The sequence below is a fragment of the Trichechus manatus genome, unplaced genomic scaffold (assembly GCF_000243295.1).
Source record: "Trichechus manatus latirostris isolate Lorelei unplaced genomic scaffold, TriManLat1.0 scaffold00087, whole genome shotgun sequence".
Lineage (NCBI taxonomy): Eukaryota > Metazoa > Chordata > Mammalia > Sirenia > Trichechidae > Trichechus > Trichechus manatus.
The window spans coordinates 5,273,949-5,301,747 of NW_004444023.1; the positions used below are offsets into that span (position 1 = coordinate 5,273,949).

The 27,799-nt window shown below is 45.7% G+C and overlaps 1 protein-coding gene across 9 annotated transcripts in view; it reads right to left on the bottom strand.

Annotated features, from left to right (window-relative positions):
* Window positions 1-891: 891 nt before the first annotated feature.
* The window catches only part of IZUMO2 (IZUMO family member 2), a 35,194-nt gene continuing 8,286 nt past the window's right edge, over window positions 892-27,799 (bottom strand). The window contains exons 5-9 of one of the 9 annotated variants that reach the window (XM_023736301.1): window positions 27,458-27,538; window positions 13,707-13,795; window positions 11,807-11,933; window positions 8,523-8,624; window positions 892-3,127 (exon numbers count right to left, since the gene is read on the bottom strand). In XM_023736301.1, the coding sequence (XP_023592069.1) occupies window positions 1,239-3,127; window positions 8,523-8,624; window positions 11,807-11,933; window positions 13,707-13,795; window positions 27,458-27,538 (2,288 nt within the window). In that variant the 3' untranslated portion in view covers window positions 892-1,238. Of the gene's footprint in view, window positions 3,128-8,522; window positions 8,625-11,806; window positions 11,934-13,706; window positions 13,796-23,792; window positions 23,836-26,486; window positions 26,614-27,457; window positions 27,539-27,799 lie in introns of those variants that run through there. The other 8 variants (XM_012557141.1, XM_023736305.1, XM_023736307.1 and 5 more) reach the window with 8 other exon arrangements.

Consider the following 27,799-nt stretch of genomic DNA (forward strand, 5'->3'; position numbering starts at 1 on the left):
AAGCTGAAATTTTTTCAACACACTACAATAAAATAAAGTTATATTTGTTTATAAGTGAGATTTGGAAGGAAACATGAAAAAATAAAAACAATGTGACTTCTGAGTGTGGCTGAATTGTAGGTGAGCATATGGCTTTTATTTTTTGATCCCAAATTTCCAGCAATTAAAAATATGAATATGGAACACAGGACAAAACAAAATCAGAAAGGAATACACTCCAAAGATGACTAGTGGGTCTCTCTGGGTGGTGGGATTATGGGGAATTGGTCTTATTGTTCATACTTGTCTATGCTTTCCAAATTATCCTTCACAATGAGCACACGTTATTACAGTGAAAACTGTGACAGCCAGAACTCGATGGGACTGCCTTGTTTTTCTGAGTCTCGCATGTTTTCTGCCTTTGACAGTGTGCAGTTTTACCATTTTTCTATCGCTTGTTTTAGTGGAAAATATTTGAGTTTTCCTTCTCTGACAGTTTCCACCTTACACAGGTTCTGGCTTTCAGAAGTTTTACTATATAAGTTTGTCCTGTTATAAAAGCACCAATGTATTATTTTCAGAATAAAAAAATAAATATTATGTTTCTAAAGTATGAGAAAAGAAAAACCTCCCATTAGCCATGAATAAAATCAGATGAAAATGATGTTTAATAGTGCAATTTCTTCATAAAGCATAAATCCTGGAACTGTAAAAGACAGAAACAATAGGACATAAAAAATGGTTGTAAATATGTGAAAGGTATTTAGTGTTTAAGCCAACCGCAGATGATGAAATTTGTAAAGTCTTAAAGGAAATTAAATCCTCTAGCATTTATATTTAGCTACATATATTTGTGATTTTTTACTCTAAATGATTAATCCTTACAGTTTGGGTTTTTTTTTTCCCCCTGGAATATTCAGGCCCCAACTTAATGAATGATTACTAATCTTAAAAGCTCAGAGATAACTGTCCTTATTAAAGATCTAAGATGAGGTTGTGTCTGATGTAGACCACTCCCTAACCATACCACTGCCTGGGGACACTGCAGGATTGAGGAAATACATGAGTGGAAGCCACAAAGTGATCAGAAGCTTTCCCAGCTGGTGGTAAACTGTGCCATCCTCCCTGTAAGAAATAAAAAATCTATCTGAATATATAGTTTTAGGGTTCCTCTCTTGGAGGAAGTCACTAGTGCTGATGAAGGCTGAACTTAATTGAAAAGCAAAACTGCCAGTTCATTACACACTCAGGTTAGATTGCTAGTCAGCATGAGTTCTCTGATGTTCAGCCAGTTGTGTGCTCCAAGCAAAGGCTTTGTCAAAATCATCACAGACATAGGTTTTCTGCCCAGTGTGAAATCTCTGATGCTCAGTAAGGTGTGAACTCCAGCTGAAACCCTGTCCACATTCTTTGCATGCATAGCGGTTGCCACTGGAGTGAACTTTCTGATGTTGAATCAGGTGTGAAATCTGGGTGTAGGTTTTCCCACAGTCATTACACTTGTAAGGTTTCTCTCCAGTATGAATTCTCTGATGCTGAATAAGATGGATGCTCTGATTGAAGGCTTTCCCACATTCCTTACAGGCATAGGGTTTCTCACCAGTGTGAATCCTCTGATGTTGAATGAGGGATGAGTTGTGACTGAAAGTCTTTCCACACTCCGTACACTTATAGGGTTTCTCACCTGTGTGGATTTTCTGATGCTCAATAAGGTGGGTGCTCCGGCTGAAAGTTTTCCCACACTCACCACACTCATACGGCTTCTCTCCAGTGTGAATCCTCTGGTGCTGAATTAGGTGTGAAATCTGGGTGTAGGACTTCCCACAGACTTTACACTCATAGGGCTTCTCCCCGGTGTGAATCCTCTGGTGGCGTGTGAGGGAAGAGTTTTGGCTAAAGGTTTTCCCACATTCATTGCACTTGTAGGGCTTCTCACCAGTGTGAATCGTCTGATGTTGAGTAAAAGATGATGTGTGACTAAAAGCCTTTCCACACTCATTACATATGTAGGGTTTCTCCCCCATGTGAACGCTCTGGTGCCTCATGAGGTGGGAAATCTGTGTGTAAGCTTTCCCACACTCGTTACACTCATAGGGCTTCTCACCAGTGTGAATCCTCTGATGCTGAGTCAGTGAAGAACTGTGACTGAAGGCTTTGCCACAGTCAGAGCACTCGTAGGGTTTCTCTCCAGTATGAACTCGCTGGTGCTGAGTCAGGGAGGAGCTGTGGCTGAAGGTTTTCCCACACTCGTTACACTTGTAGGGCTTCTCCCCAGTGTGGATCGTCTGGTGTTGAGTCAGGGAGGAAGTGTGGCAGAAGGCCTTGCCGCACTCACTGCACTTGTAGGGCTTCTCCCCAGTGTGGGTTTTCTGGTGGCGGGTGAGGTGGGAAAGCTGCGAGTAGAACTTCCCACACTGGTTGCATTTATAGGGTTTCTCCCCAGTATGGCAACGCTGGTGTTTAATGAGGGAGGAGCTCTGTGTGAAGGCCTTTCCACACTCCTTGCATTTGTAGGGTTTCTCTCCAGTGTGAATCCTCTGATGTTCAGTGAGTGATGAGCTCTGGGTGAAGGTCTTGCCGCATTCATTACATGCGTAGGGCTTCTCTCCTGTGTGAATGATATGGTGCTGGATGAAATAGGAGCTGTTGCTGAACGCCTTCCCACAGTCATTACACTTGTAGGGTTTCTCTCCGGTATGAACTCTCTGATGGAGAATATAGTCTGAATGGTAAGTGAAGGCTTTCCCACATTCCATGCAGTGAAATGCTTTCTTCTCTACGAAGGTCCTTTGGCATTTCAAGCTCTTTCTTGGCCCAGGCCATTTCTGCGTTCTCTCTCCACCAGCCACTCTTTGCTTCCTGACAAGGGCTGAAGTCAGCCTGAGGCTTCTCCCAAGCTCAGTGCAGCCAAAGCCTCTCTCTCCAGAGGGGATTTCCTTGGCAGTAGCAAACAAACGACACCTCAGGGGCTTCTCCTGGTTTCCCTGGTCCTGTAACCAACGGCAGCATGCCCAGGATTCTCCCAACTTTACATCTCCAAACACACTCCTCACAATTCCCTGTATCTTTCCCAGTGGGGATATTGACTCTTCAGAAATGCTTTTTTTTGGTGGTGTTTCCTGAGTAGACACAGAGCTTTTCTCCAAGTCTGAAAGAAATGGAAAATGTGAATATCATCTGTACCAGGAGAAAAGAACCTGATTATTTGGAATTTGCATTATAATTTTTAAAGAGAAGGATTTCAAAGTTTATGCTACTATTTTAGAGGAAAGGGGGAGTTTTTGCTTAGGGGGCATTGAGTTTATGTGAATGGTGGTGGAGTGATTTGGAGAAGGATAGTGAGAATTGTTGCACAAGTTGAAGAATGTAATCAATGTTACCGAATTGTACATGTAGAAATTGTTGAGATGGTGTATGTTTTGTTATGTATATTTTCACACAGTCAATGTTTTTAAAAGTTTATCTTGCTATTTGTAGTGAAATGAGTTCCTTTGTGTGGCCTTTTGCCTTGATTTTTTGGAAAACAGCTTGGGAGGTTTTCTCCCTAAGCTTTGAGGAGTTACCTTTGCCATAGTTCTTTGGAGAAGCAACTTGGGGGAGGGGAGTCTCCTAGGTTGTTTTTTACCCCAGAGGGTTTGTTACTTTTGTTCAAGTTGATTGACATCTCCTGGGTAAGCTGTAAACAACTTGATGGTCTGATAATTTTTGTTCAGCCCTGAGCTGCAGTCATCCCTGTAATTGATTTATTTTATACACCTTGCAGGGATTGGTAGGTTTGCTATGCAAATTGAGTGATTTACAGTCCACCAAGGGGATTGGTCAGTTCGTGGTCTTGCTGGGAGAGCCATGCCTTGAAATTGACAAAAAGTTTGCTTATATAAACAGCCCACCCCACAGAGGTTTTTTTTAGAAGAAGAGAAGGAGCAGAAAGAGAGGAGACAAGGAACCTCCTAAAAGAGCTGTAATACAGGTCAAGGGCTGTAACACTGAGGACAGCAACAGTCCTGGAAGGGGCCATGTGGCAGAGTTGGTGGTGACAGGCAGAAAGTTGCTGCTAGGAAAGCAGCTAAGAGAGCTGAGCAAGCTGCTACACTGGCTATGAGCTGGGCCAGTTAGCAGTGGAGAGGCTGACGGCAGGGAGGCTGAAGGCAGAGAGGACTGCACGGCTGAGAGGGGCGATGCACAGCCAAGAGGAGGCTAGCACAGCTGAGAGAAGAGCCTGCTAGTATGGCTGAGAAGAGGCCTGCAAGGCCAAGAGGGGATGTGCACAGCCAAGAAGAGGGCCTGCCTTCGAACACGGCTGAGAATGGCCTGAGAGATTTGTCCTGGTTGGAAGCTGTCCTGCACCTAAGAAGGGAGGGATGTGCTCTCCACCTTGGGAGAGCCTGCCAAACCTTGCCTATGTGCTTCCTGATCCTCAGTTGTTTGTGTTACTTTCAAGTTGATCCTGATCCCTGTTATTTCTCTCATAAACCACTTAACTGTAAGTATGGTCTGTGAGTTCTGTGTGGTCATTACAATGAATTATCAAACCCAGCAGAGAAGTAGAGAGTGTCATGGGGAGGATGGCTGGTGTCAAAAATGAAGAAGTTGGAGAATGGAGACACAGGTATCCCCTGCTTTTTGAAAGTTCGCTTTATGCTACTTTGCTTTTACGAAAGACCTACGTTAGTACCTGTTCTTACTAACTGAAAGAAATCTGAGGAGGATTTTTGCTTATACAAAAAAAGGTGAAAAGCAGAAATAGCATTCAGCGTTTGTTTTGCAGCGAGCCATTAAAGAGGCAGCGCACAACCCCGAGCAGCAAGAGGGCCATTGCCAAGTTCCTTCCCTGGGAACTACACTCAGCATCTCAGCATCAAGCCACCATAGCTTTGAACTGTGTCTGTGAGCATCTGTACTTTATCTCGACTTATATTGTGCATCCATTAGCAAGATGTGTCCCAAGGTATCAGAAAAGCCTAAGAGAGCTCGTAAGGGTTTTATGTGTTATTTGGTATGATTTGGTAGGTTATTTTTTGGGTCTAGGAACACTCTCAAAATTTTTTCCCATATAAACTAATGTTAATTGCTTCTTTGCTTTATGCCATTTTGGCATACGAAATGTTTCACAGAATGCTGTACTTTCAAATAGTAGGGGAAACCTGTATGTCTGACCTCCACCTCATAGAAACCAGCTTTGTGCTGATCCTGGTTCTTATCCCAGGATAAGTTCAGACACTAGACACACTATTTTAGAGGGCATGAGGTAGAGAGTCACATTCTGACATGGATGGCCTCAGTTTATTCTAAAAATGAAAAGAACCAAGTTGCAAAATAGTTTATGTGTACAGAGGTTTACTAACCATAATATATAATGAATTTTTACAAATCAATACCAAAAAAGAGAAACAATCTAATAAACCAGTGAAGCAAGAATATGAGTAGACAAATCACAGAAGAAAAACAAGTGGCTGATAAATACATGAAAATATGCTCAACATCAGTAATAGTCTAAAAAATCAAGTTATTAAGATAACATTTTATACTTTTCAGACTGGAAAATTTCAAAAATGTTCATAATATCCAAGGCATTCTCACACCTTGTTGGTGGTAGTGTACAAGGAAAGGATTAACACAGGTCTATTTTACTCAGTTCTTGTTTATCTCTGTAACCATGGCAATGACCCTGGGCCAAGGGCTGAGAACAAAACTTCTAGAATGTTTACATAATTACTGGTTAATGATGTTATTCTGTATGCTTGAGGCATGCCACAGATCAAGATGTACTAGGCTGTCATCATTGTTTCACGTAAACATGAAGAATCACAACGTACAACTGGTCCCTGGTTGGGGGTCTGCACCATGGCCGGTTACATAGCAGGTATGTGCCCACATGACCAGCTCTTTTTAAGATCTCTGAATGCTAAGACTCAAGTGGGCCTTCCTCAGGTGGGGGCAATAAAAATGTTCCAAAATTTATTGTGGTGTTAGATATACAATTTGGTGAATATACTAAAAGCCGTTGAATTATACACTTTAAATGTGTGAATTTTATGGTATGTGAATTATATCTCAATAAAGCTGTTTAAAAATAAATGAATTGATAAGAAGATTAGGAAATTTCACTTTCTACATTATGTATTTGCAATGTTTTGTTCATTTTAAGTATTTTAAAATGGTTTTCACTAGGCGACTATCTTAGTTATCTAGTGCTGCTATAACAGAAATACCACAAGTGGATGGCTTTAACAAATTTATTTTCTCACAGTTTAGGAGGCCAGAAGTCTGAATTCAGGGCGCCAGCTCTAGAGGAAGGCTCTCTCATCTGACAGCTCTGGGGGAAGGTCCTCGTTTCTTTTCAGCTTGTTTCCTGGTTCTTTGGAGATCTCTGTGTGGCTTGGCATCTATCTTCCCCCATCTCTGCTTCCTCGCTTCCTTAATCTACTGTTTTTATATCTCAAAAGAGATGACTCAAGATACAGCCTACACTAATACTGCCTCATTAACATAACAAAGAAAACCCACTCCCAAATGCAATTATAACCACAGGTATACGTGTTAGGATTTAGAACACCTATTTTGGGGGGACACAATTCAATCCGTAACAGTGACTACAGTGTAAAGCGTATCTCCTACCTTCCCTTTTTCCTACAGGTTCTAGCTGCTTATGACTCCTTTTCGAGATCTTCTATATATTTATGTGCATGTGTGTATATGTAGTGGCAGGGAGGGTTTTTAAATTACTGTTCTTATTTACCTTTGTAATTTGAAAAGGCAGTAAAGATATTGGGGGGGAAATACTCAAAGGAATCCCATTAAAATGTTAAGAGAGAATTTTTTTTGGAGCGATAAGCAGGATTAAAGGGGCCCTGGCAGCGCACTGGTTAAGCGCTCAGCTGCTAATCAAAAGGTCAGTGGTTCCAACCAGCCGCTCTGTGGGAGAAAGATGTGGCAGTCTGCTTCGTAAAGATTACAGCCTTGGAAACCCTACAGGGCAGTTCTACGGCAATGGGTTTTTTTTTTTTTTTGGTTTTGGGGGCACAAACAGTTAGGCACTTGGCTGCTTACTGGACACCTGGCGGTTTGAACCTACCCAGCCACTCCGCAGGAGAAAGACCTGGCGATCTGCTTCGGTAAAGATTACAGCCAGGAAACCCCTATGGGGCAGTTCTACTCTGTCACACAGGGTCACCACGAGTTAGAATCAACTCAACAGCGCCCAACAACAAAACAGGATTATGGGAGATTTTCATTTCCTACTTTATTCTTATTTAGATCTTCAAAGTTCTGTGATGAACACATATAGCTTTTATTTAATTAGAAAAACTTCAATACATATTAAATGTATATGAGACTTTGACACATGATCTTGCAATTTGAAGAAAGGGAAGTGTAGAGAAAATAATGAGCAGTAAACCAAAACCATTTGTAATTTGTTGGAATGGACTGATTTTCAGTTGCTAGTAGATTCTTTCATTGGATGCACATTAATACTACAATGGCTATGTGCCAACCACAGTATTGGGAGCAGGTGTCTCTGTGCTGAACAAGACAGCCCTTGCCCTCAGAGAGGAGGGAGAGGCAGGCTCATACTTAGACATTTTTTTGTTTTGTTTTGAATTGTGCTTTAGGTGAAAGTTGACAGCTCAAGTTAATTTCTCATGCAAAAATTTATACACATATTGTTATTTGACATTAGTTGCAATCCCTATAATGTGACAGCACATTCCTCCTTTCCACCCTGGGTTTCTTGTGTCCATTCAACCAGTTCCTGTCCCCTTCTGCCTTCTCATTCTGCCTCCAGACAGGAGCCACCCATTTGGTCAGGTGTGTCTGCTTGAACTAAGAAGCACCCTCTTTACAAGTATTATTTTATGTTTTATAGTCCAGTATAATCTTTGTCTGAAGAGTGGGCTTTGGGAATTGTTTTAGGTCTGGGTGAACAGAACTCTTTCTTATACTTAGACATTTTGGACATAGCTAACTTTTCTCCTTAGCATCCCTGCTCTCATCTCTATGTAGTCTTGGTGGGACAGTCAATCATAGTCTCCCCTACCTCTACCTCAAGTCATGAGAGCCAGGCTGGCCCATCATAAGATCCCAGGCCATAATAATTGGTTCAGGGTCCAAACATAGCCAGTGATACAAACAGCTAATCAGAGTCTTCCCTGAAAATGATATATGGGGTTTCTGGGCAGAATATAACTCTGAGGCTGGTTAGCCATACTGACAGCAAATACTGACTGGAGGGTTACTTTGTGCCAGGCACTGGGCTACACTCTGTATATGTTAACTCATTTTATCCTCTCAATTCTAGGATGTAGGAACTATAATAGTTGCCATTTTATAGATGAGGAAATTGAAGCACAGAGAGGCTGAGGAACTTTCCAAAGGTCACACAGCCAGGAAGCAGTGGAGCTGGGATTTGAACCCAGGCAGCCTGACTCTAGAGCCCATGATTATAGCCTGCATGTTATGCTGCCTCATTCTTGAATGAAGTCACTGATGATGATAGATAGAGCTAGGAACAGGGCTCATCCCTGCTGGACATTCTCACCCACCTGAACAAGTAACCCATCGAGCTTGTCTCTCCTCCATCTTTGGCTCTTCCCCTCGCTCCAGACGAGAGATCACGTCAGGCTTGGTCCCAGGAAGCCCTGCCCCTGGGAAAAGATATAAGACTTGGCTTTGGATGCCAGGGCCACAGGGAGACCTGGGTGTCTAGGAGATATTCGTACATGGGGGTGCTTGATGAACGGAAACTCTAAGGGTCAATGCAGGACTCATTTGTTGAGCACCGACTACGTTCCAGAGAGAGACTGAGCCATGACAGCACTGTTTAAGGCTCAAGGTCAGTGTCATAAATCACAGCCCTGAACCCGACTATATGCTGAGTCCTGGAAGTCCTTCTGGCAAAATATCAGGCCTGGGGGTGGTCTTGGGGACCCTGACTCCGACGTTTAAGCGATGATTCGGATGAGTTTGTCTACTGAAAGTATGTAGGCGTCGCTGGGGACAAATGGGGCCCTCTCTGCTCCTCTCATCAGTTCCTGGCCCCTCTCTGCCTCCCTGTCTGTCCACCAGAAGGGCTGAGGATGGAGACTTCAGACCACCACAGCTCATAGGGAAAAGCAGAGAAAGCGGAGCCAGAAAGAGAAATTGAGAAGAGATGGATGGAGGAAGAATGAAATGCAGGCCAGAGAGGAAGACAGAATGAGGGTCCAGGGGGTGAGGGTCCACGGCAGGAAGGACAGGAGTAGGGGCTGATGGGCTGTGGGGGGAGGGAAGGAAGGGGAGAGGATAGTGTCCAGGGGTCTGGTCTGGTGAGATGTTGGTGCTGACAAGAGATGCGTACCCTGGAGGGGGAGGAGCAGGTTAGAGGGGAGACGCTGAGCTCAGTGAGGAATATGGAGATCGAGAGGGATGGAATTAACAGGAGACAAGCTGGTAGACAAGTGTAGGACTCAGGAAACTTTTTTTTAAGTCTATCTAATTATGGGGTTTAGTATTAGGAAGTGCTGCTATAACAGAAGTAACACAAGTGAGTGGCTTTAACAAACAGAAATTTATTTTCTCACATTTTAGGAGGCTAGGAGTCCAAATTCAGGATGCCGGCTCTAGGGGAAGGCTCTCTCCGTCCACTCTGAGGGAAAATCCTTGTCTCTGCCTCCCTAGCATTCTTTTTGGTGTTCCTTGGAGATCTCCGTGTGGCATCTATCTTTCCCCCATTCATGCTTCCTTCCTTCTGTGCCTAATCTGCTCTTTTATGTCTCAGAAGTGATTGGATTAAGATACACCCTACATTGACATGGTCTCATTAACATAACAAAGAAAACTCATTCCCTAATGGGATTATAACCACAGGTACAGGAGTGTTCCCTCAAAATACATATCGTAAATCCTAACCCCATACCTGTGGTTATAATTCCATTTGGGAATAGGTTGTCTTTGTTATGTTAATGAAGCAGGATTAGCGTAGGGTGCGTCTTGAGTCTATCTCTTTGGAGATATAAGAGAGACTAAAACAAGCGAAGAAGCAGAGATGGGAGAAGAGACATGCCACGCCACATGAAGATCACCAAGGAACAAGGACCTTCCCCCAGAGCTGAGAGAGAGAGAAAGCCTTCTCCTAGAGCTGGCACCCTGAATTCAGACTTCTAGCCTCCTAAACTATGAGAAAATAAATTTCTGTTTGTTAAAGCCACCCACTTGTGGTATTTCTATTATAGCAGCATTAGACAACTAAGACAAGGGGTTAGAATTTACAATGCATATTTTGGGGGGACACAATTCAATCCATAACAAGCATTGTGGCCTCACACCTAACCTTTTCACAACTGGTGGAAGACACACTTACCCAGCAACATTTTCTGCCTTTCAGGTTCATTGGGAAGCGCTTTCCCACTGACAGCGCATGCTGCCGCAAGGCAGGGGCCTTTATGGCTACTTGAAACTGACAAAACAGGCATGTGCCACAAATTACTGTTTCTACAGGGTGTTGTGTAGGTTTGTGCATTTTTGGTAGGAATATAGAAATTTTGAAAAAAAAAAATGTGGGGACACATATGTCCCAGTGGGCTCAGGGAGACGCTGGAGGATAAAATCAGTGGGACAACGTATGTCCCACTAGACTCTAAGGGTAGGTTTGTGGGAGGGGGAAAGAAAAAAAAAAAATCCATACTACCTACCAAAAATTCAACAACACTCAATGATTCAGCATGCTTCTATTAATTAAAACACACAGTATTGAAAAATTCAAAGCAGAAAATAACTGGGTCTTGAAAGGGTTCTAAGCTCCATTCTTTAATAGTCCCAGCTGACTTTTTTTTTAACTCCCCATTTCTCTCTCCCCCTAGCCCTTGATAACCACTTATCTACTTTCTGTCTGTGTGCATTTGCCTGTTCTAGATATTTCTTATAAGTGGGATCATACAATATTTGTCTTTTTGTGTCCGATTTCTTTCATTTAGCATGTTTTTAAGGTTGACACATGTTGTGACATGCATCAGAACTTCATTTCTCTTTATGGCTGAATAATACCCCATTGCATGTATGTACATTTTGTGTATCCATTCATCAGTTGATGGACATTTAGGTCGTTTCCTCCCTTTGGCTAATGTGAATAATGCTGTTATTAACATTGGCGTAGAAGTATCCATTTTGAGTTCCTGCTTTCAATTCTTTTGGCTCAGGGGACATATTTAGGGAACAGAGTTTATGGGCTTCAAGGAGAAGATGCCAAGCTTGGTTCGGAATCTATTAATTAGGAGGACATCCAGGAGGCCCTAGGAGTCAGAGATTCCAAAATGGGCATTCCAGGGTGGAACCTGGGGGCTGGGGAAGATCATTCACAGAGAGGGGAGAGGGAGAAGAGGGCAGAGACACAGGCTGAAGGGGCTGAAGAATACCCACATTTTACAGAATAGGAAGAGGATGCAGGGGCCTCCGGGTGCTGTGGCTCTAGGACAAGCTGGTGGAAAGACTAGGAGACAGAGAGGGGCCCACACAGCCCCAGCCACACCCACACTTAAGCATGGGTGGATACAAAGGAAAAAGGTCCCTGAGCGGAACAAAGGGTTTGCTCTCCTCTCAACTACTAACTTAAAGGTCAGCAGTCCAAACCCAACCAGCAGCACCATGGAAGAAAGGCCTGGCAGTCTGCTTCCATAAAGATTACAACCAAGAAAACCCTACGGAGCTCAGTTCTACTCTGTAACACGGTGTCACCAGGAGTTGTATTCGACTCCATGCCAACAGGTTTAGTTTTGGTTTAGACACAAAGAAGGAGAGGGCAGCAGGGGGCATTGTGCCTCTTCCTGGGTGAAGACTGGGTGTGGGGCCTCACCCAGTGAGAGAAGGTTCTGGTAGTTCTCCAGCATCACGTCCCGGTACAGCTCCCTCTGGCCAGGCCCCAGCCAGCCCCACTCCTCCAGGGTGAAGTCCACGGCCACGTCCTTGAAGGTCACCGATTCCTGGAAGAGCCAAAGTTACATGGTGGAGGGGCCGTCCTCCCAGAACTCAAGGGCAGGAAAGGTCATTGCTCCACTGCGCCAAACTGCTTGCTCTACGACTGTTCCCTGGGCCGGGACGTTCTGACTCAGCAAATTTGGGACGACAAAATCAAAACCATCCCCATGGGAATGTGAACAGTCTTGTTGTTGTTGTAGATACCTTCAAGTTGATTCCAAAACATGGTGACCTCCACGCCATGTGACAGAGTAGCACTGCCCCATAGGATTTTCTAAGGAGCCCTGGTGACACAGCAGTTAAGTGCTCAGCTGCTAACTGAAAGTTTGGCGATTCAAACTCACCAGCCACTCCACGGGTGAATGATGTGGCAGTCTGCTTCTGTAAAGACTGCGGAAACCCTATGGGGCAGTTCTACTCTATCCTATAGGGTCACTATGAGTCAGAATCTACTCGACAGCAATGGGTATGGTCACAGCGACCCCACTAACAGAGCAGAACGGCCCCATTGGGTTTTCTAGGCTGTAATCTTTACAGAAGCATATAGGTCATTCTCCTGCGGAGCAGCTGGGTGGGTTTGAACTGACAACCTTTAGGTTTGTAGCTGAGTGCTTAACTGTTGTGCCGCCAGGGCTCCTTGTGACAGTTTAGGGCACTGTAACAGTGGACACATGACATTAAGCATTTGTCAAAACCCACAGAACTGTACAACACACAGAGCAAACCCTAATGTAACTATGAGCTTTAGTTAATAGTACTGTGTCAGCACTGGCTCATCAGCTGAAAGAAATCTACCACACCAATGCAAGATAATAATAGGAGACATTGTGTGCAGGGGGAGAGGAGGTATATTCAAACTGTCTGTACTTTCTGCACAATTTTTCTATATAAAAAAAACTGCTCAAAAAATAATAATAATAGAGTTTATTAAAAAAAAAAAAGAAAGTCTCAGGCAGCCCCTAGCCCATAGACAGTATAAAGTAGAGCAAGGGGCCCTTCCGTGTGACTCTTTACTGCCATCTGCTGGAAAATTGTTGTAATATACCAACTGTGTTTAACAGGGAATCCCTGGCTGGTGCAGTTAATGTGCCCGGCTGCTAACCAAAACCCTGGAGATTTGAGTCCACCCAGAGGCACCTTAGAAGAAAGGCCTGGTAATCTACTTCCAAAAAATCAGCCTTTGAAAACCCTGTGGAGCACAGTTCTACTCTGACACACATAGAGTCACCATGAGTCGTAATCGACTTGACAGCAACTGGTTTACTAGTAAGATTAATATATGACAGTTTGCCCTATCTGCCTGATAACGCATACCAGTGCAGGAGGTCCAAGGTGTGAATATTGCACCTTAGATGAGGCACCCGTGCGCAGTGCATAACCCGCACAGCTGTATGTGGCAGTCTTAAGAAACACGTTTTACTTTTGAATCATCAAGCCATTGTGTGCAAGAGATATTCCTGAGTCCCACTCCATCACAGACCCAACCTTGATTCTGACCCCTATTCCTGACTCCAAGGATAAGGCTCAAGGGTGAAGCAAAACCATCAACTGCCCATTTTACCTGGTAAGGAAAAACACAGCTGACTGTTAGATGGATTGATTTTCAGACTGTGTCACAAGGTCTCAGCTCAAAGCTGCTCCCCGACCCCCTGCACCTCCCAGCCCCTGAGCTCCTCCAGTATTTGAGAGAGGCAGAAGGCCTTCAGACCACAGGCAGAGACAGGGATGGCCCTCGGGGTCCTCAAAGTCATCTTGGGAAAGAGGAAGCCCAGACTCACCTGGCCCTCGGCCGTCAAGGTCCCAGTGGCCATTGCTGAGTCCTGGGCATTCACCTCCAGGACAAATGTCCAGGTCTGAGTGGGCAGAGCTGGTGGAGGAGAGAGGAGCAGACAGGGGGTCAGTTCTGGCCCAGCCAGACACTTTCCCCAAAGGCTCCTTGAGACAGATAATTGCAGGGGCCCCTGGTCTTCTATGAGCCAAAGCAAAGGCTCAGGATAGGCTGCCTGAGGCCTCCATTCAGTAACAGTAACGGTAACAACAACAGCGAGCAATCAGAGGATCATCCCCCAGCACCCACATAACAGCTCTCTCAGACAGGTGAAACTGAGACCCAAGGGGTTACAGGCTGTTATGGATTGAATTGTGTCTCCCCAAAATAGTGTTGTAAATCCTAACCCCTCTACCTATGGAGGAGCCCTGGTGGTCCAGTGGTTAAGCACTCAGCTGCTAACCAAACGGTTGGTGGTTTGAACCCACCAGCTGCTCCGCTGGAGAAAAGACCTGTTGATCTGCTTCCGTAAAGATTACAGCCTTGGAAACTCTATGGGGCAGTTCCCACAGCAACAGGGGTTTTTTATACCCATGAATGTAATCGAATTTGGGGATGGGTTTTCTTTGTTATGCTGACGAGGCAGTACCAGTGCAGGGTGTGTCATAAGTCAATCTCTTTTGAGATATAAAAGCAGATTAATCAAGCAGCAAAAAAGCGGAGTTGAGGGAAGATAGATGCCATGCCACATAAAGAGCACCAAGGAGCCGAGGAACAGAAGATGGAAAGAGACAAGAACATTCCCCCAGCCAGCAAAGAGACAGAGCCTTCACTTAGAGTCGGCATCCTGAATTTGGACTTCTAGCCTCCTAAAATGTAAGAAAATAAATTTCTGTTTGTTAAAGCCACCCCCATGTAGTATTTCTGTTACAGCAGCACTAGATAACTAAGACACAGCCCTTGCTCAAGACCATACAGAAAACAAGTGCCGAACGGGATTTGAACCCAGAGTCTGACCACAGAGTCCCCACTTTACATATGTGTGTGTGTGTGTGTGTGTATACATGCAAACCAAACCAAAACCAGTGCCTTCAAGTCTATTCCAACTAAATGGCAACCCCATGTGTTACAGACTAGAACTGCTCTATAGGGTTTCCTTGGCTGTAATCTTTAATGGTTTGCACCCAACTGCTAATCTAAAGGTTGGCAGTTTGAACCTACCCAATAGTATCACGGAAGAAAAGGCCTGGTGATCTGCTTCCATTAAGATCACAGCCAAGAAAACCCTATGGAGCAGTTCTACTCTGTAACACGTGGGGCCGTCCTGAGCTGGGATCGACTCAGCAGCAACTAACAACAACAAATCTTCATAGAAGCAGACCTCCAGGCCTTTCTTCCTCAGTGCCACTTGGTGGGTTAGAACCACCAACCTCCAGGCTAGTAGACGAGCACAAACTGTGCCACCCAAGGACATGATATAGATGTATATAATTGTGGTCAAATACACATAACATGAAATTTAAGAGCAAAATCCAGTGGCATTAAGGACATTCACAGTGTTGTGAAACCATCATTTCTATTTAGCTGCAGAACATTTTCACCACTCCCAAAAGAAACACTGTACAAATCACTTTTCAGTCACAAAGAGAAGAGGGTTCGTTTAGGACCAAGAAACCTGGCCGACACCACCTTAACTAAGTGATCAAGGCTGACGTGACCAGTGACAGGGCAAACAGATGTCACAGGCCCCTGGTTTGATAAGAAGGACATAGTGTCATTCTGGGGTTGTTGTTGTTATTAGGTGCCTTCTAGATGATTTTTGACTCATAGCGATCCCAAGTGTTACAGAGCAGAACTTCCCCCATAGAGTTTTCTTGGCTACAATCTTTACTGGAGCAGATCGCCAAGTCTTTTTCCCGAAGAGCTGCTGGGTGGTTTGAACTGCTGACTTCTCAGTCAGCAGAGTGCTTAAGCACTGTGCCATCAGGGCTCCACTTTAGGGTTAAAAAAAAAAAAAAAAAAGTTGCCTTCGAGTCAATTCTGACTTGCAGTGATCCTATAGGACAGAGTAGAACTAACCCGTGGGGTTTCCAAAGCTGTAATTTGTTGTTGTTGAGAATATACACAGCAAAACATCAAAATATACACCAATTCAGTGACACCAGTTACATTCGTTCAGTTGTGCATCCATTCTCACCCTCCTTTTCTGAATTCCTCCCCCGTTAACAAAAACTCACTGCCCCCTAAGGATCTTACCTAATCTTTCGAGTTGCTATTGTCACTTTGATCCCATGTAGATGGTTCTTAAAAGAGCATAATGCTCAAGGCAGACATTTTTTACTAGTTAAGCTATTGTTTGGTTTTAAGAAGACTCCAGGGGCTATTTTTTGTTTTAGTTTTAAAGATTATCTCAGGACAGTAGATTCAGGGGTTTGTCCAGCTCTCATGGACTCCAGAAGATCTGGAGTCCATGAGAGTTTGATCTTCTGTTCTGCATTTTGCCCCCAAAGGCTGTAATCTTTACCGAAGCTGACTGCCCCATCTTTCTCCCGCTGAGTGGCTGGTGGGTTCGAACCGCCCAACCTTTTGGTTAGCAGCCGAGCACTTAACCACTGCGCCACCAGGGCTCCTCATTCTGGTGTACTCCTGCCCAAAGAGCAGAACCTAATCGTGAGGAAACATGGCACAAACTCAAACTGAGAGCCGTTCTACAAGTACAGGGTAGGTAAACTTCAGAATTGTCAAGATCGTGAAGGTCGAGGGGAGACGGAAGAACTTCGTCGATTAAAGGAGACTAGAGAGCTAACAACTAATGCAATGCGCGATCAGGACGGTCTTTTACCATTAGGGACATTACTGGGACAATTAGCAAAATTTGGAATAAGGTCTGTAGATAAGCTAATAGTACTGTATTGATGTTAATTTCCTGATTGTGGTCATGGTGCTGTGGTTATGTAAGAGAATTATTTGTTTTTACAAAACACAGAGACCCAGAGGAAGGGGGACAAAGACCCAAAGGGGAGGGATAGAAAACCCAGAAAGAAGGGGACAGGGACTCAGAGAAAGAGGGGGACAGAGACGGTGGGGGCGTGGAATCAGAGATCCAGAGAGGGGGCGGGACAGATGCTCAGGATAAGGGGACAGAGCCCTAGGGTGTGATTGTCCAGTGCTGCGCTCTGGTTTCGGGCCAGACATCCTGGGTGTGATTCCGGGTCTCCCACTCATTAGCTGTGTGTGTGACCTGGGAGAGGCTGCGGAGCCTCCGCAGTCTGTTTCTTCACCTGGGAAACGGCGAAAGGTTTACTCCGTCCTCCTAGGAGATCGCAGCAGCCCGCGCTCGGTCAGACTCCTGGCAAATAGCAGACGCTCAATGCATGGGCGCGGAGAGCGTCTGAGCCGCGAGGGTGCCCGGGGGGCTCAGGAGCAGATTCGCAAATGACAGGAGGGGGCGGGGCGCCGCCCACAGCGCCCTTCTCCCCTCCCCGCAGGCCCCGCCTCTGGGGGCCCCGCCCACCTGCCGGCCGCCCGCTCCCTATCGCTCCTGGTCGGTCTGTCAGGTCTGGACTCACCTGTGCGCTCCCGCGGGTTCTGCGGGGCTGCCAAGCCTTCCCTCCCTCCGGCGGGCCGCGGAGCGCGCCTGCGCGGTAGCCTTCTCTGGCCCGTAAGTCCCAGTACTTTAAACTCGGCTCCGCAGCTGGACTACATTTCCCAGAAGGCATAGCGGCTCACGGCGCCCCCCCCCACGCCTCAGTTTCCTGTGGCCGAGGGAATGCTGGGAAATGGAGTCAGGGGGTAGGATGAGGCGCGTGAGAGTGTTAGGAATACACAGCTGCTTTGCAGTTGGAGGAAGCCTGATAATTAGGGAAATGTCTAGCTGTACGTAGCCCTGGTGGTATAGTGGTTAAGAATTCGGCTGCTAACCAAAAGGTTGGCAGTATGAATCCACCAGCTGCTCCTTGGAAACCCTATGGGGCAGGTCTACCCTGTCCTAAAGGGTCGCTATGAGTTGGAATCCAGTGACGGCAACAAGTTTGGTTTTTATGGATTTTGTCTGGCTGTACTGGCACTTCCAATATCCTAATTTTAACCGAGGTCTTTTCACTACCCCCACACGCCGTGGCCCATTTAACCCAAATTTCTCTTACTGTAGCTTTAGAGCGAAGTGGTTAAGAACTCGGCTGCTGACCAACAGATTGGCAGTTCGATTCCACCAGCCGCTCCTTGGAAACCCTATGGGGCAGTTCTACTGTGTCCTGTAGGGTCGCTATGAGTCGGAATCAACTCGACGGCATCTGATTTGGTGTATAGCTTTAGGAAAGATGAAAGTGGGCCCTATCTAAACTGATGGTGAATAAATTGAACCTCTGCCACTTGATTACTCAATTTCCCTGGGCACCCCCCCATCCTGTTTGCTTCAGTTTTAACTATCACCTTTTAATAGGCAGTGTGGTAGAGGAAAGTGAACCCTGCCAATTCACCTCTTGCGAAGCCACCACCAGTCCGTCAGTGGAGGCTTGTGTGTTGCTATGATATTGAGCCACTTTCAGTAGAGCTTCCAGACTCAGATGGACTAGGAGGAAAAACCTGGCAATCTACTTTTGAAAATCAGCCAATGAAAACCCTATGGATCACAATGGTCTGATCCCATTGTGCACGGGTCCCCATGAGTTGGGCGTGACTTGAAGGCAGCTAACAAAAACTGGGAGCTGGGTGATGTATATCCAGAAATGCAAGGATGGTTCAATATTAGGATATTATATGTATAATTTACGTATCGATATATCAAAATAATGCAGTCATAGTCGTAGATACAGAAAAGGCTTTTGTTAACATCTAGAAATCATGCATTTCTAAATGAACTGTTAATAAATTAAGAACAAGCCAATATTGAACAATAACAATGTTAAGGAATTACTGGCCTAGTCTTGTTTTTAAATATATACATATAATGAAAAGCCCATATCAGGTTTAATGGTAAAATACTAAAAAAAAAAAAAAACACCTCATTAAAGTCAGGAAGAATACACAATGCCCATCATCACCACTATCGGAAGAACCAGCAATATAATTAGACAAAAGAAAGAAAGAAGACATAACTGCAACAGAGAAGTCCAGGTTCTGATCCTTCTTTGCATATGATATGATTGACATCTTGAAAATCAAGGAAAATTAACTGAAACACTAAGATAAATAATAATTCTGCAAACTAACGGGGAGAGAACGATAGAATTTGAGTCATGGATGATGCTGTTGAGTGGTTGTGTAGCCCGACAAGTAAAAATAAATATATTAAAGTAAAAATATCAATAAAAATATTTTACTAGATGCTTAATGAATATGTGTTGAACGAATAGGTGAATACATTTTCATTGTAATAAAAATACCCAAAAACCAAACCCATTACCATCGAGTTGATTCCGACTCATAGCGACTCTATAGGACAGAGTCCCATACGGTTTCCAAGTATGTAATCTTTACGACAGCAGACTGCCACATCTTTCTCCCGCGTAGTGGCTGGACGGTTCGAACTGCCGACCTTTCCGTTAGCCGCCAAGCGCTTTAACTACTGTACCACCAGGATATAAATCAAATATACAGATATTCAATAAATAAACAAATAAAGTCGTTTTTACACTAGCAAGGTACACAATCAAAAAAGGTTGACAAGGTCAGGTTTGTAAGTATGACCTAGGGCGCCGTTCAGGGCAGTCTAGGTCTTTCACAGTCTGGCGTCTGCCCCCATTAGCCTCACCACTCCCCACTCCTCACATCCCACTTACTCCAAGCCTAGTCTCAGGACACTTTATTCCAGTTTCATCAACCTCCTTGTTGTTTCCTAGTCTGTCTTTCACCTTTTGGGCTGTTGTACAGAAAACTCAGTAACAATTTGCTGAATGAATGAATGGTGTAAATGTGTCTTGTAATAATAACTCTTCTTGTTGTTGGGCACCGTTGAATTGATTGTCACTTATAGCAACCCTATGTATGCAGAGTAGAACTGCCCCATAGGTTTCCCTAGCTGTAATATTTACAGAAGCAGATCTCCAGGTCCTTCTTCTGCAGAGCCAATGGTTGGGTTTGAACCACCAACCCACAGGTTAGCAGCCGAGCGCTTAACCATTGTGCTGCTAGGGCTCCTTAATAATAGCTCTTATCCACTCACAAGTGTCAATGTTGCTGTCCCCACTGGTCCCTTAGCTCTTCAAAGGCCCCTTTTCTGGCCTCCTACAATGCCTTTGATGCCTCCATTACGGCATATATCACATTGGATTGTGATTGTGTTTGTATCTGCAACCTTTCCTGCAGTCGGCAAACTCACTGAGGGCAAAGTCAGATCTGGCGACTCTGTATCCATTGCCCAGCCCAGGGCCTGGCACACGGGGTGCCTCAAGAGATGTTTATTGAATGAATATTATTAGAAGCAATTTGCAGTTAATTCCTATCTGCTGGCCTTTTTCTTTTCTGTTCCCTCTGTCTGGAATACCCTTTCTCCACTATTTCTTTCAAAAAACTTCTGCTTTTTTTTCAAGAGTAAGCTCTTACACCCTCTCCTCTGCGAAACTTTTCCCAATTCCCACCCAGTCAGAGTTGGCAACTCCTTCTCCTGCGTTCCCGCAGGAACATTCCAGTATACTAGCGCTGACACTCTAATAATTGTTGGGTTGTAATTATTTGGTAACTGTCTCTCCGCTCCAGGCTCTGGGTTCCCCCAGGAACTCTCACCACACTGTAATTATGCACAATTTAATTGTCGGTTTATTGTGCACTTCTCCCAGCAAATTTCCAGGAGGTTGAGTGAGTGGCTGGACCCGTAGCGTGAACATAGTAAAACAGAAAAACAAAAAAAGGTGGGGGGGGGGCGGGGGCAGGAAAATAACCAATCAAATCCCCGGGTGGCACAAACTGTTTGCCCTCAGCTACCAACCAAAAGGTTGGTGGTTCGAATCCACCCAGCAGCGCTGCAGTTTACAGCCAAGAAAACCCTATGGACTGCGGCTTTGTTCTGAAGCACATGGGGGTGCCACGAGTCGGAATCAACTCCACAGCAACAGGTTTGGTTTGGCTTACCCAACCAAAAAGCATCTTTGGGCCATTAGTGCTTGTATGATCCCCGAACTAAATCCTTTAGCCTACAACCAACTTTTCAGACAAAGATTAAGACTGGACTATGGGACATCAAATGATACTCGTGAAGAGTGTGCTTCTTAGCTCAAGTAGATACTTGAGACTAAATGGGCAGCTCCTGTCCAGAGGCCATATGAGAAGGCAGAGAGGGTCAGGAGCTGGTTGAATGGACACGGGAAATCCGGGGTGGAAAGGAGGAATGTGCTATCACAGTATAAGGAGAGCAATGAGGGTCACTTAACAATGTATGTATAAATTTTTATATGTGAGACTAACTTGAATTGTAAACTTTCACTTAAAGCACAACAAATAAATAAATCCTTTAGCCACGAGGTGGTCGTAAATCCAAGCATCAGTGAGTCAGAGTGTGCAGATGATGGTCACATGAAGCACTGGTAAGGCCGTTGCCATGGCGACCAGCGTCCGTTGCCACGCCAGGGAGTACTTCTGCTGCAAGACTGGAGCCTGATTCCAGTGGACTTTTCCGATACTGCAGAAGGTGGCGTGAAATGCGCGCCCTTCGCCAGCGCCGCTCTGGCAAGTGCGCTTGCGCGGGCGGAGGCGGGAAAACTACCATTCCCAGAATTCTTTTTCGGTAGCAGCAAGGCTACTTCAGAGGTTGGCGCCTCTGCTCTAATTCAAAGGCGCGCCAGTCAACGCGCATTCCACTGCGCATGTAGTAAAACTGGTCTCTTGGCAACGGGTGAGAGGCTGGAACAAAAAAAAAGTCAAGATTTCGGCCAATCAGAAGTTGTGTTTTCCTCCCGTTCTCTAGATTTGGATGATAGTATCTATGGCAACCGACGCACTTGCGGGAGGCGGAGGATTCTCGGAAATGTAGTTAATTATGGAGTCCAGCGGGACCCACTAATTCCACAATTCTTCCTTTGCTAACTGCTCACTGATATAAAATCTACAGCCAGCCTCAGATGTTTCCTGTTACCTAGCAAAGGTCGCAAAACATGTTTTGGTTGGCCTGTAGTATTTGAAATAGATTAGTTGCGAACACTAATTATGGAGGCATTTCACATAGAAATATGAATTTTGGTTCTCTTGGAAAATCTGAAGACCTGAAAATACTGGGGCTGTGTTTCGCCCAGACCACAACAGGATGGAGCGAAGTATTTTCTTTCCCCTTTGAATGGGACCTGCAGTTGTTCATCCGGACCCGTAAGATATTTGTGTTTTCAATCTTAACCCGTTGCCGTCGAGTCAAATCCGACTCATAGAGACACTAGACCCCTGGGAAAACAACCAAGCTCCTTTCCGTGGCATTTAAAGCACTTCAATATATGGATCATAATTGTATTTGTGTTTCCCAACACCGCCATTCTCATTTAGTCAACAAATATATACTGAGTGCCTACTCTGTCTGGGCCAGGAACTGAATCTTCAGCTAAATTCAGCCTTTCTTACCACCACCACCCTGTATGTAAATCCTGAATTCTGAATCTGAATGCTAAATTAGATAGTGATAGTTCTGCTAGCCACCGTCCATCCGTCGGTTTGTCGTACTGCACCACAGTTGTGTGTTTCTGTGATGCTGGAAGCTATGCCACCAGTATTTCAGATACCAGAAAGCCCTGTGAGCACAACGGAATATTGTCTGATACAGTGCTGGAAGATGAGCCCCCTAAATTGGAAGGCACCAACGGACTCAAGCATTCTGGTGATTGTGAGGATGGTGTGTCCCCACATTATGTCCCCCAAAAATATGTATTGTAAATCCTAATCCCTATACTTCTGGTTATAATCCCATTTGGGAGTGGGTTTTCTTTGTCATGTTAATGACACAGTATTAGTGCAGGGTGTGTCTTCAGTCGATCTCTTTTGTAACCACTGCACCACCAGGGCTCTTTCTTTTGAGATATAAAAGGAGCAAATTACCCAAGCAGAGATGGGGGGAAGATAGATACCATGCCACATGAAGATCACCAAAGAGCCAGGGCACAGAAGATGAAAAGAGACAAGGACCTTCACCCAGAATCAACAGGGAGAAAGCCTTCCCCTAGAACCAAACTAAAAAAATCCAAACCCATTGCCGTCAAGTCCATTCTGACTCATAGCGACCTTCTAGGACAGAGCAGAACTGCCCCATAGGGTTTCCAAGGCTGTAACGTTTACTGAAGCCGACTGCCACATCTTTCTCCTGCGGGGCAGCTGGTGGGTTCAAACTAATGACTTTCGGTTAGTAGCTGAGTATTTAACCACTGTGCTACCAGGCCTCCTTTCCCTAGAGCCGGTACCTTGAATTCAGACTGCTAGCCTCCTAACCTGTGAGAAAATAAATTTCTGTTTGTTAAAGCCACCCACTTATGGTATTACTGATATAGCAGCACCAGATAACTAAGACAGCTTTGGACTGGGCAGCATTTCATTCTGTTGGACATGGGGTCTCCATGAATTGGAGCTGACTCAATGGTAACAAGCAATAACATGCTTCCTAAAGGAGATGACACCGTACTTGGACCTTCAGGGATGGCTAGGCAGAGGACACAGCCGTAGTCGATGTGGAGGGTACAGGTATCTTTCCCCCTCTGAACTCTAATTTCTCACCCTCTCTGTTCGAAAATAGATTCAGATACATTTCCAGGTAAATCCTTTGCTGTCTGAACTTTAACTACTCACTAACCCAAAGCAGTAAACAAACAGAAGAACTTGGGATCCTTCAGTTTCTGAACCTGCTAGCAGAGCTGTTGTTGTTGGTAGTTGCCATTGAGTTGGTCATCCCTCTAAGGCCCAAGTCACTTTCTACCTTGAACGAGGGTAACTGTGTCCACAGATAAGTCAGACGCAGTCTCAACCCTTGAGGAGTGCCCGGCCGGGTAAAGAAACAGAGCTGGACACTAATTAGATTCTTGGGGATGGTGAGGTGTCACCAAGAAGCTGACAGAGGCATGGAGGAATTTGTCATAGACTTTATTAACTAAATTTCTTTTCCTTTTCTCTTCCACATCCCAAATCCACACCGCTACTGCAGCAAGAGCCTTCGGTTTTTCCTGTACATATAAGCCCTGGCCAGAAAGAAATAGTCCGGAGGTTAGAAAAAGAACTTCAGGCTTCTCCCTATCAACCGACCCCCAAACTCCCCTACAATCATTAGCCTGATTCGACTCAGCCTATCAGGAGGTGCCAGTGACATCATGGGTTTCTGGGCAGATTTCTGGGGTTCTCAACCAATCAGTGTTGGTGCATGAGGAGGGAAGCGGCAAAAAGATGGGACTAGTAGGAGCTCTGCCCGCGCAAGGGTTAAACGCTTAGAGGAGTTCTGCTGGCGTATGGTTAAGCGCTTGGCTGCTAACTGAAGGGTCAGTGGTTCGAAACCACCTGCGGCTAAGCAGAGGAAAAGACCTGGCGATTACCTCCCATAAAGACTTCAGCCTAGGAAACCTTATGGGGGCAGGTCTACTCTGTCCTATAGGGTCGCTATGAGTCGGAAGTGACTCCATGGCACCCACCAGCAAGAGTGAGGGAAACATGTGGGGGCAGAGAGAGTCTAAGAGGACACGGGGAGACTCTGAGAGACACAGACATAGGGAGAGAGACACAAACAGAAGAGAATGACAGAGGTGGAGAGGAAGGAGGGAGAGACAGAAGCTGGGAGACAAGCAAGGAGGGAGTCAGAGATGGATGGAGGAGTGGCTGGAGGGCGACAGGGATTCCAAGTGGAAGAGACCCACAGAGAGAGGTTCTGCGATACAGAGAGACTGACAGAGTAGAACTGCCCAATAGGGTTTCCCAGGCTCTAGTCTTTACAGAAGCACATTGCCAGGTCTGTTCTCCCGCGGAGCGGCTGATGGGTTCATACTGCCCACCCTTCAGTTAGCAGCCCAGTGCTTAACCACTGTGCCACCAGGCTCCTTGAGACGGAGAGAGCTTGGGCAAGAGGCTGAGGGGGAGAAAAGCAGAATTCAAGACAGCGAAGTCCAGAGATGACAGAGGGGAAGACAGCGACAGAAGTGAGAACCAGAGGCAAGGGAGAGAGATTCCAACACAGAGGAAGGGAAGAGAGAACTGTGGGAAGGAGAGGAGAGCCTGGGAGGGGTGGGGGGGGGTAGGTGGCCACAGAGGGGCTGCTCTGTGTCTGTAGGTGGGAGGACAGAGACCCAGACATAGTGTTATGGATTGAGCTGTGCCCCCTAAAAAGTTATGTTGAAGTCCTAACCCCTGTACCAGTGAATGTGACCCTGTTTGGAAATAAGGTTTTTCTCCTGTTATGTTAACCAGGTTATCCTGGAGTAGGGTGAGTCCTAAACCTAATCCCCTTTTAGTGGTGTCTTATAAAAAGGGAAAACAGACAGACACACACACACACACACACACACACAAGGAAGTGACCACATGAGGAGCCGTCTATAAGCCAAGGAATCAAGGAATGCACAGGGCTACGACAAGGAAGGAAGGAGCCCTGGTGGCACAGTGATTAAGCGCTTGGATGTTAACTGAAAGCTCAGCCATTCGAACCCACCAGCTGCTCCGTGGAAGAAAGATCTGGCAGTCTGCTCCCATAAAGATTACAGCCTGGGAAACCCTATGGGGCAGTTCTACTCTGTTCTACAGGGTCGCTATGAGTTGGAATCGACTCAACGGTAACCGGTACCAACAAATAAGGGCCCTCCCCTAGAGCAGATGCTCTGGTTTACTCTTCTATCCTCCAGAACTGATGGGAGTGGTAGACATAGAGGGATGGAGAGATGGAGGGAGAAGCAGGCTACGAGACAAGGGAGAAGGAGAGTGGCAAGAGGAAGAGAGACAGAGAGGGAGAAATTGAGGCAGAGAGGAAGAGACACCTTTGATGAGGCAGGCAGAAAGAGGAAAAGGGAGGAAGAGAACAGATTGAGCTGGAGGCAGAGACCAGACACACAGGCAGGCAGACAGACCTGGGGAATAAGCTGCCAAAGAAGGGATGACAACGGGAAAGAGGGATGGGCAGACAGACACAGAGCCCGATGGAGATGCAGAGACAAGGAGAGAGGCCCAGAAAGAAAATGAGGAGGAGGAGAGATAAACAGAAGGAACAGGGAGAAATAAAAGGGAGGGAGGGAAAGAGAAACAGAGAAACCGAAAGCCAGTTGACATTGAGTCAACTCTGACTCATGGCAACCCTATGTGTGTCAGAGTAGAACTGTGCTCCACAAGGTTTTCAAGAGCTGATTTTTTGGAAGTAGATGGCCAGGGCTTTCTTCTGAGGTGCCTCTGGGTGGGCTCGAACCTCTAACCTTTTGGTCAGCAGCTGAGTACTTAACTGTGCACCATCCAGGGACAGGAGTATCTGCCAATGCAGAAAACCAAAACAAACAAACTAGTTGCCATCAAGTCAATTCTGACTCATGGTGACCCCATGTGTGTCAGAGTACACCTGTGCTCCATAGGGTTTTCAGTGACTGATTTTTCAGAAGTAGATCACCAGGCCTTTCATCCAAGGCACCTCTGGGTGGACTCAAACCTCCAACCTTTCGGTTAGCAGCTGAGCTCTTCACCATTTGCACCACCAGGGACTCTAGAGAGAGAGAGAGAGAAAGAGGGTGGGAGAGAAACACACAAGAAGAGAGCAAGAGACAGACAGGCAAAGACATATTAAGAGAGAGACTGGGGAGGAGGAGGCTCTGAAAGAACACAGAGGCAGGTCACTTCAGGGACTTCGCGGAGGGCAGGGCTGACTCACGAGAACACGATGACCATGAAGAGGAAGAGGGCCAGAAACACAGAGATGGTGATGCCAAATGCAGCCTGGTCCCACGGGTACTTACTCCGGGTGTTGTACTGCAGGGCCATGCGGGGCTGCCGGTTGACTGGGGTGGGTGGGGAGACAGCCCCAACCACAAAGTAACTACCCTTCCTTGGCCTTCCATCCTCACCCCACCTGCTCCCTCTGCAGCCCGAGGCAGGGTGCAAGTTCTCTCTCTCTCTCCCTTCTTGGGGCTTGATAATGCCCTTCCCCCTCCTGGGATCTGCTCTCTCTCCAGGCATTCCTCAAATTCTGAGTCCCAGGCACTGTTCTGGGGATACAGCTATGAAGTTACAAAATTTCAGAGCAATATGCCTCATGAACATAGATGCAAAACCCCAACAAAAATATTAGCAAATACAATCCAACAATGTATAAAATGAATTACATACCATGGCCAAGTAGGATTTATCCCAGCAATGCAAGGCTGGGAGTGAGGGGAACAGTGTGATAGAGAGGGAACAGTATGTGAAAAGGTCCAGAATAGCATTTAATTTTGATGGATATATGGGGGTTCATTGAACTATTCTTTCTGCTATAAGGATATACTGGAACTTGTAAAATAATTTTTAAAAATCTCTAAATGGATGAATGAGTGAATTCAGCATATTCTTCCGGATTCCCCAGGTATGGCACTGGCTGAAAGGAAAACTTTTTTTTCTAGCACCTACCATTCTGGCATTAGGGGCATTATAAAGTTAAGGAGGAATCTTGCCATTTAATTGTGGGGGGGCGAGGGAGGAACACACCCAGAATGTGGAAGTAATTTCTGGACCACACTGTAAGCAAGTGGAGAGGGCAGGATTCAAGGCTACATATGGGAGACCTCAAAACCCATATTCACTGGGATATGGTTGTCTTCATCCCTCACGCACCTGTCCTGTGTCTCCTCTACCCCAGGACCTTACCGAAGCAGTAATCATATTTGATACATTGGGGAATGATCTTCTGGCAAAGGAAACAGTCCAAGACCTCTTCTTGTAACACGTCTGGATAGGGGGAAAGAGGAAAAGGGTGAGGGCGGCTCTCAGGATGGTCAAGGGGTAGAAAGGAAGGAGGAGAAAGAAAAGATGGGGTCCCTTGGCCCTGTTGATGTTGGAGGTCCCATTCTACTGCAGAGAACCCTGGTTACTGGGTGGTGCAAACAGTTAATGTGCTCAGCTGCTAAGTGAAAGGTTGGCAGTTCGAGTCTACCTAGAGGCTCCTCGGAAGAAAGGTCTGGCAATCTACTTCCAAAAAATCAACTCCTG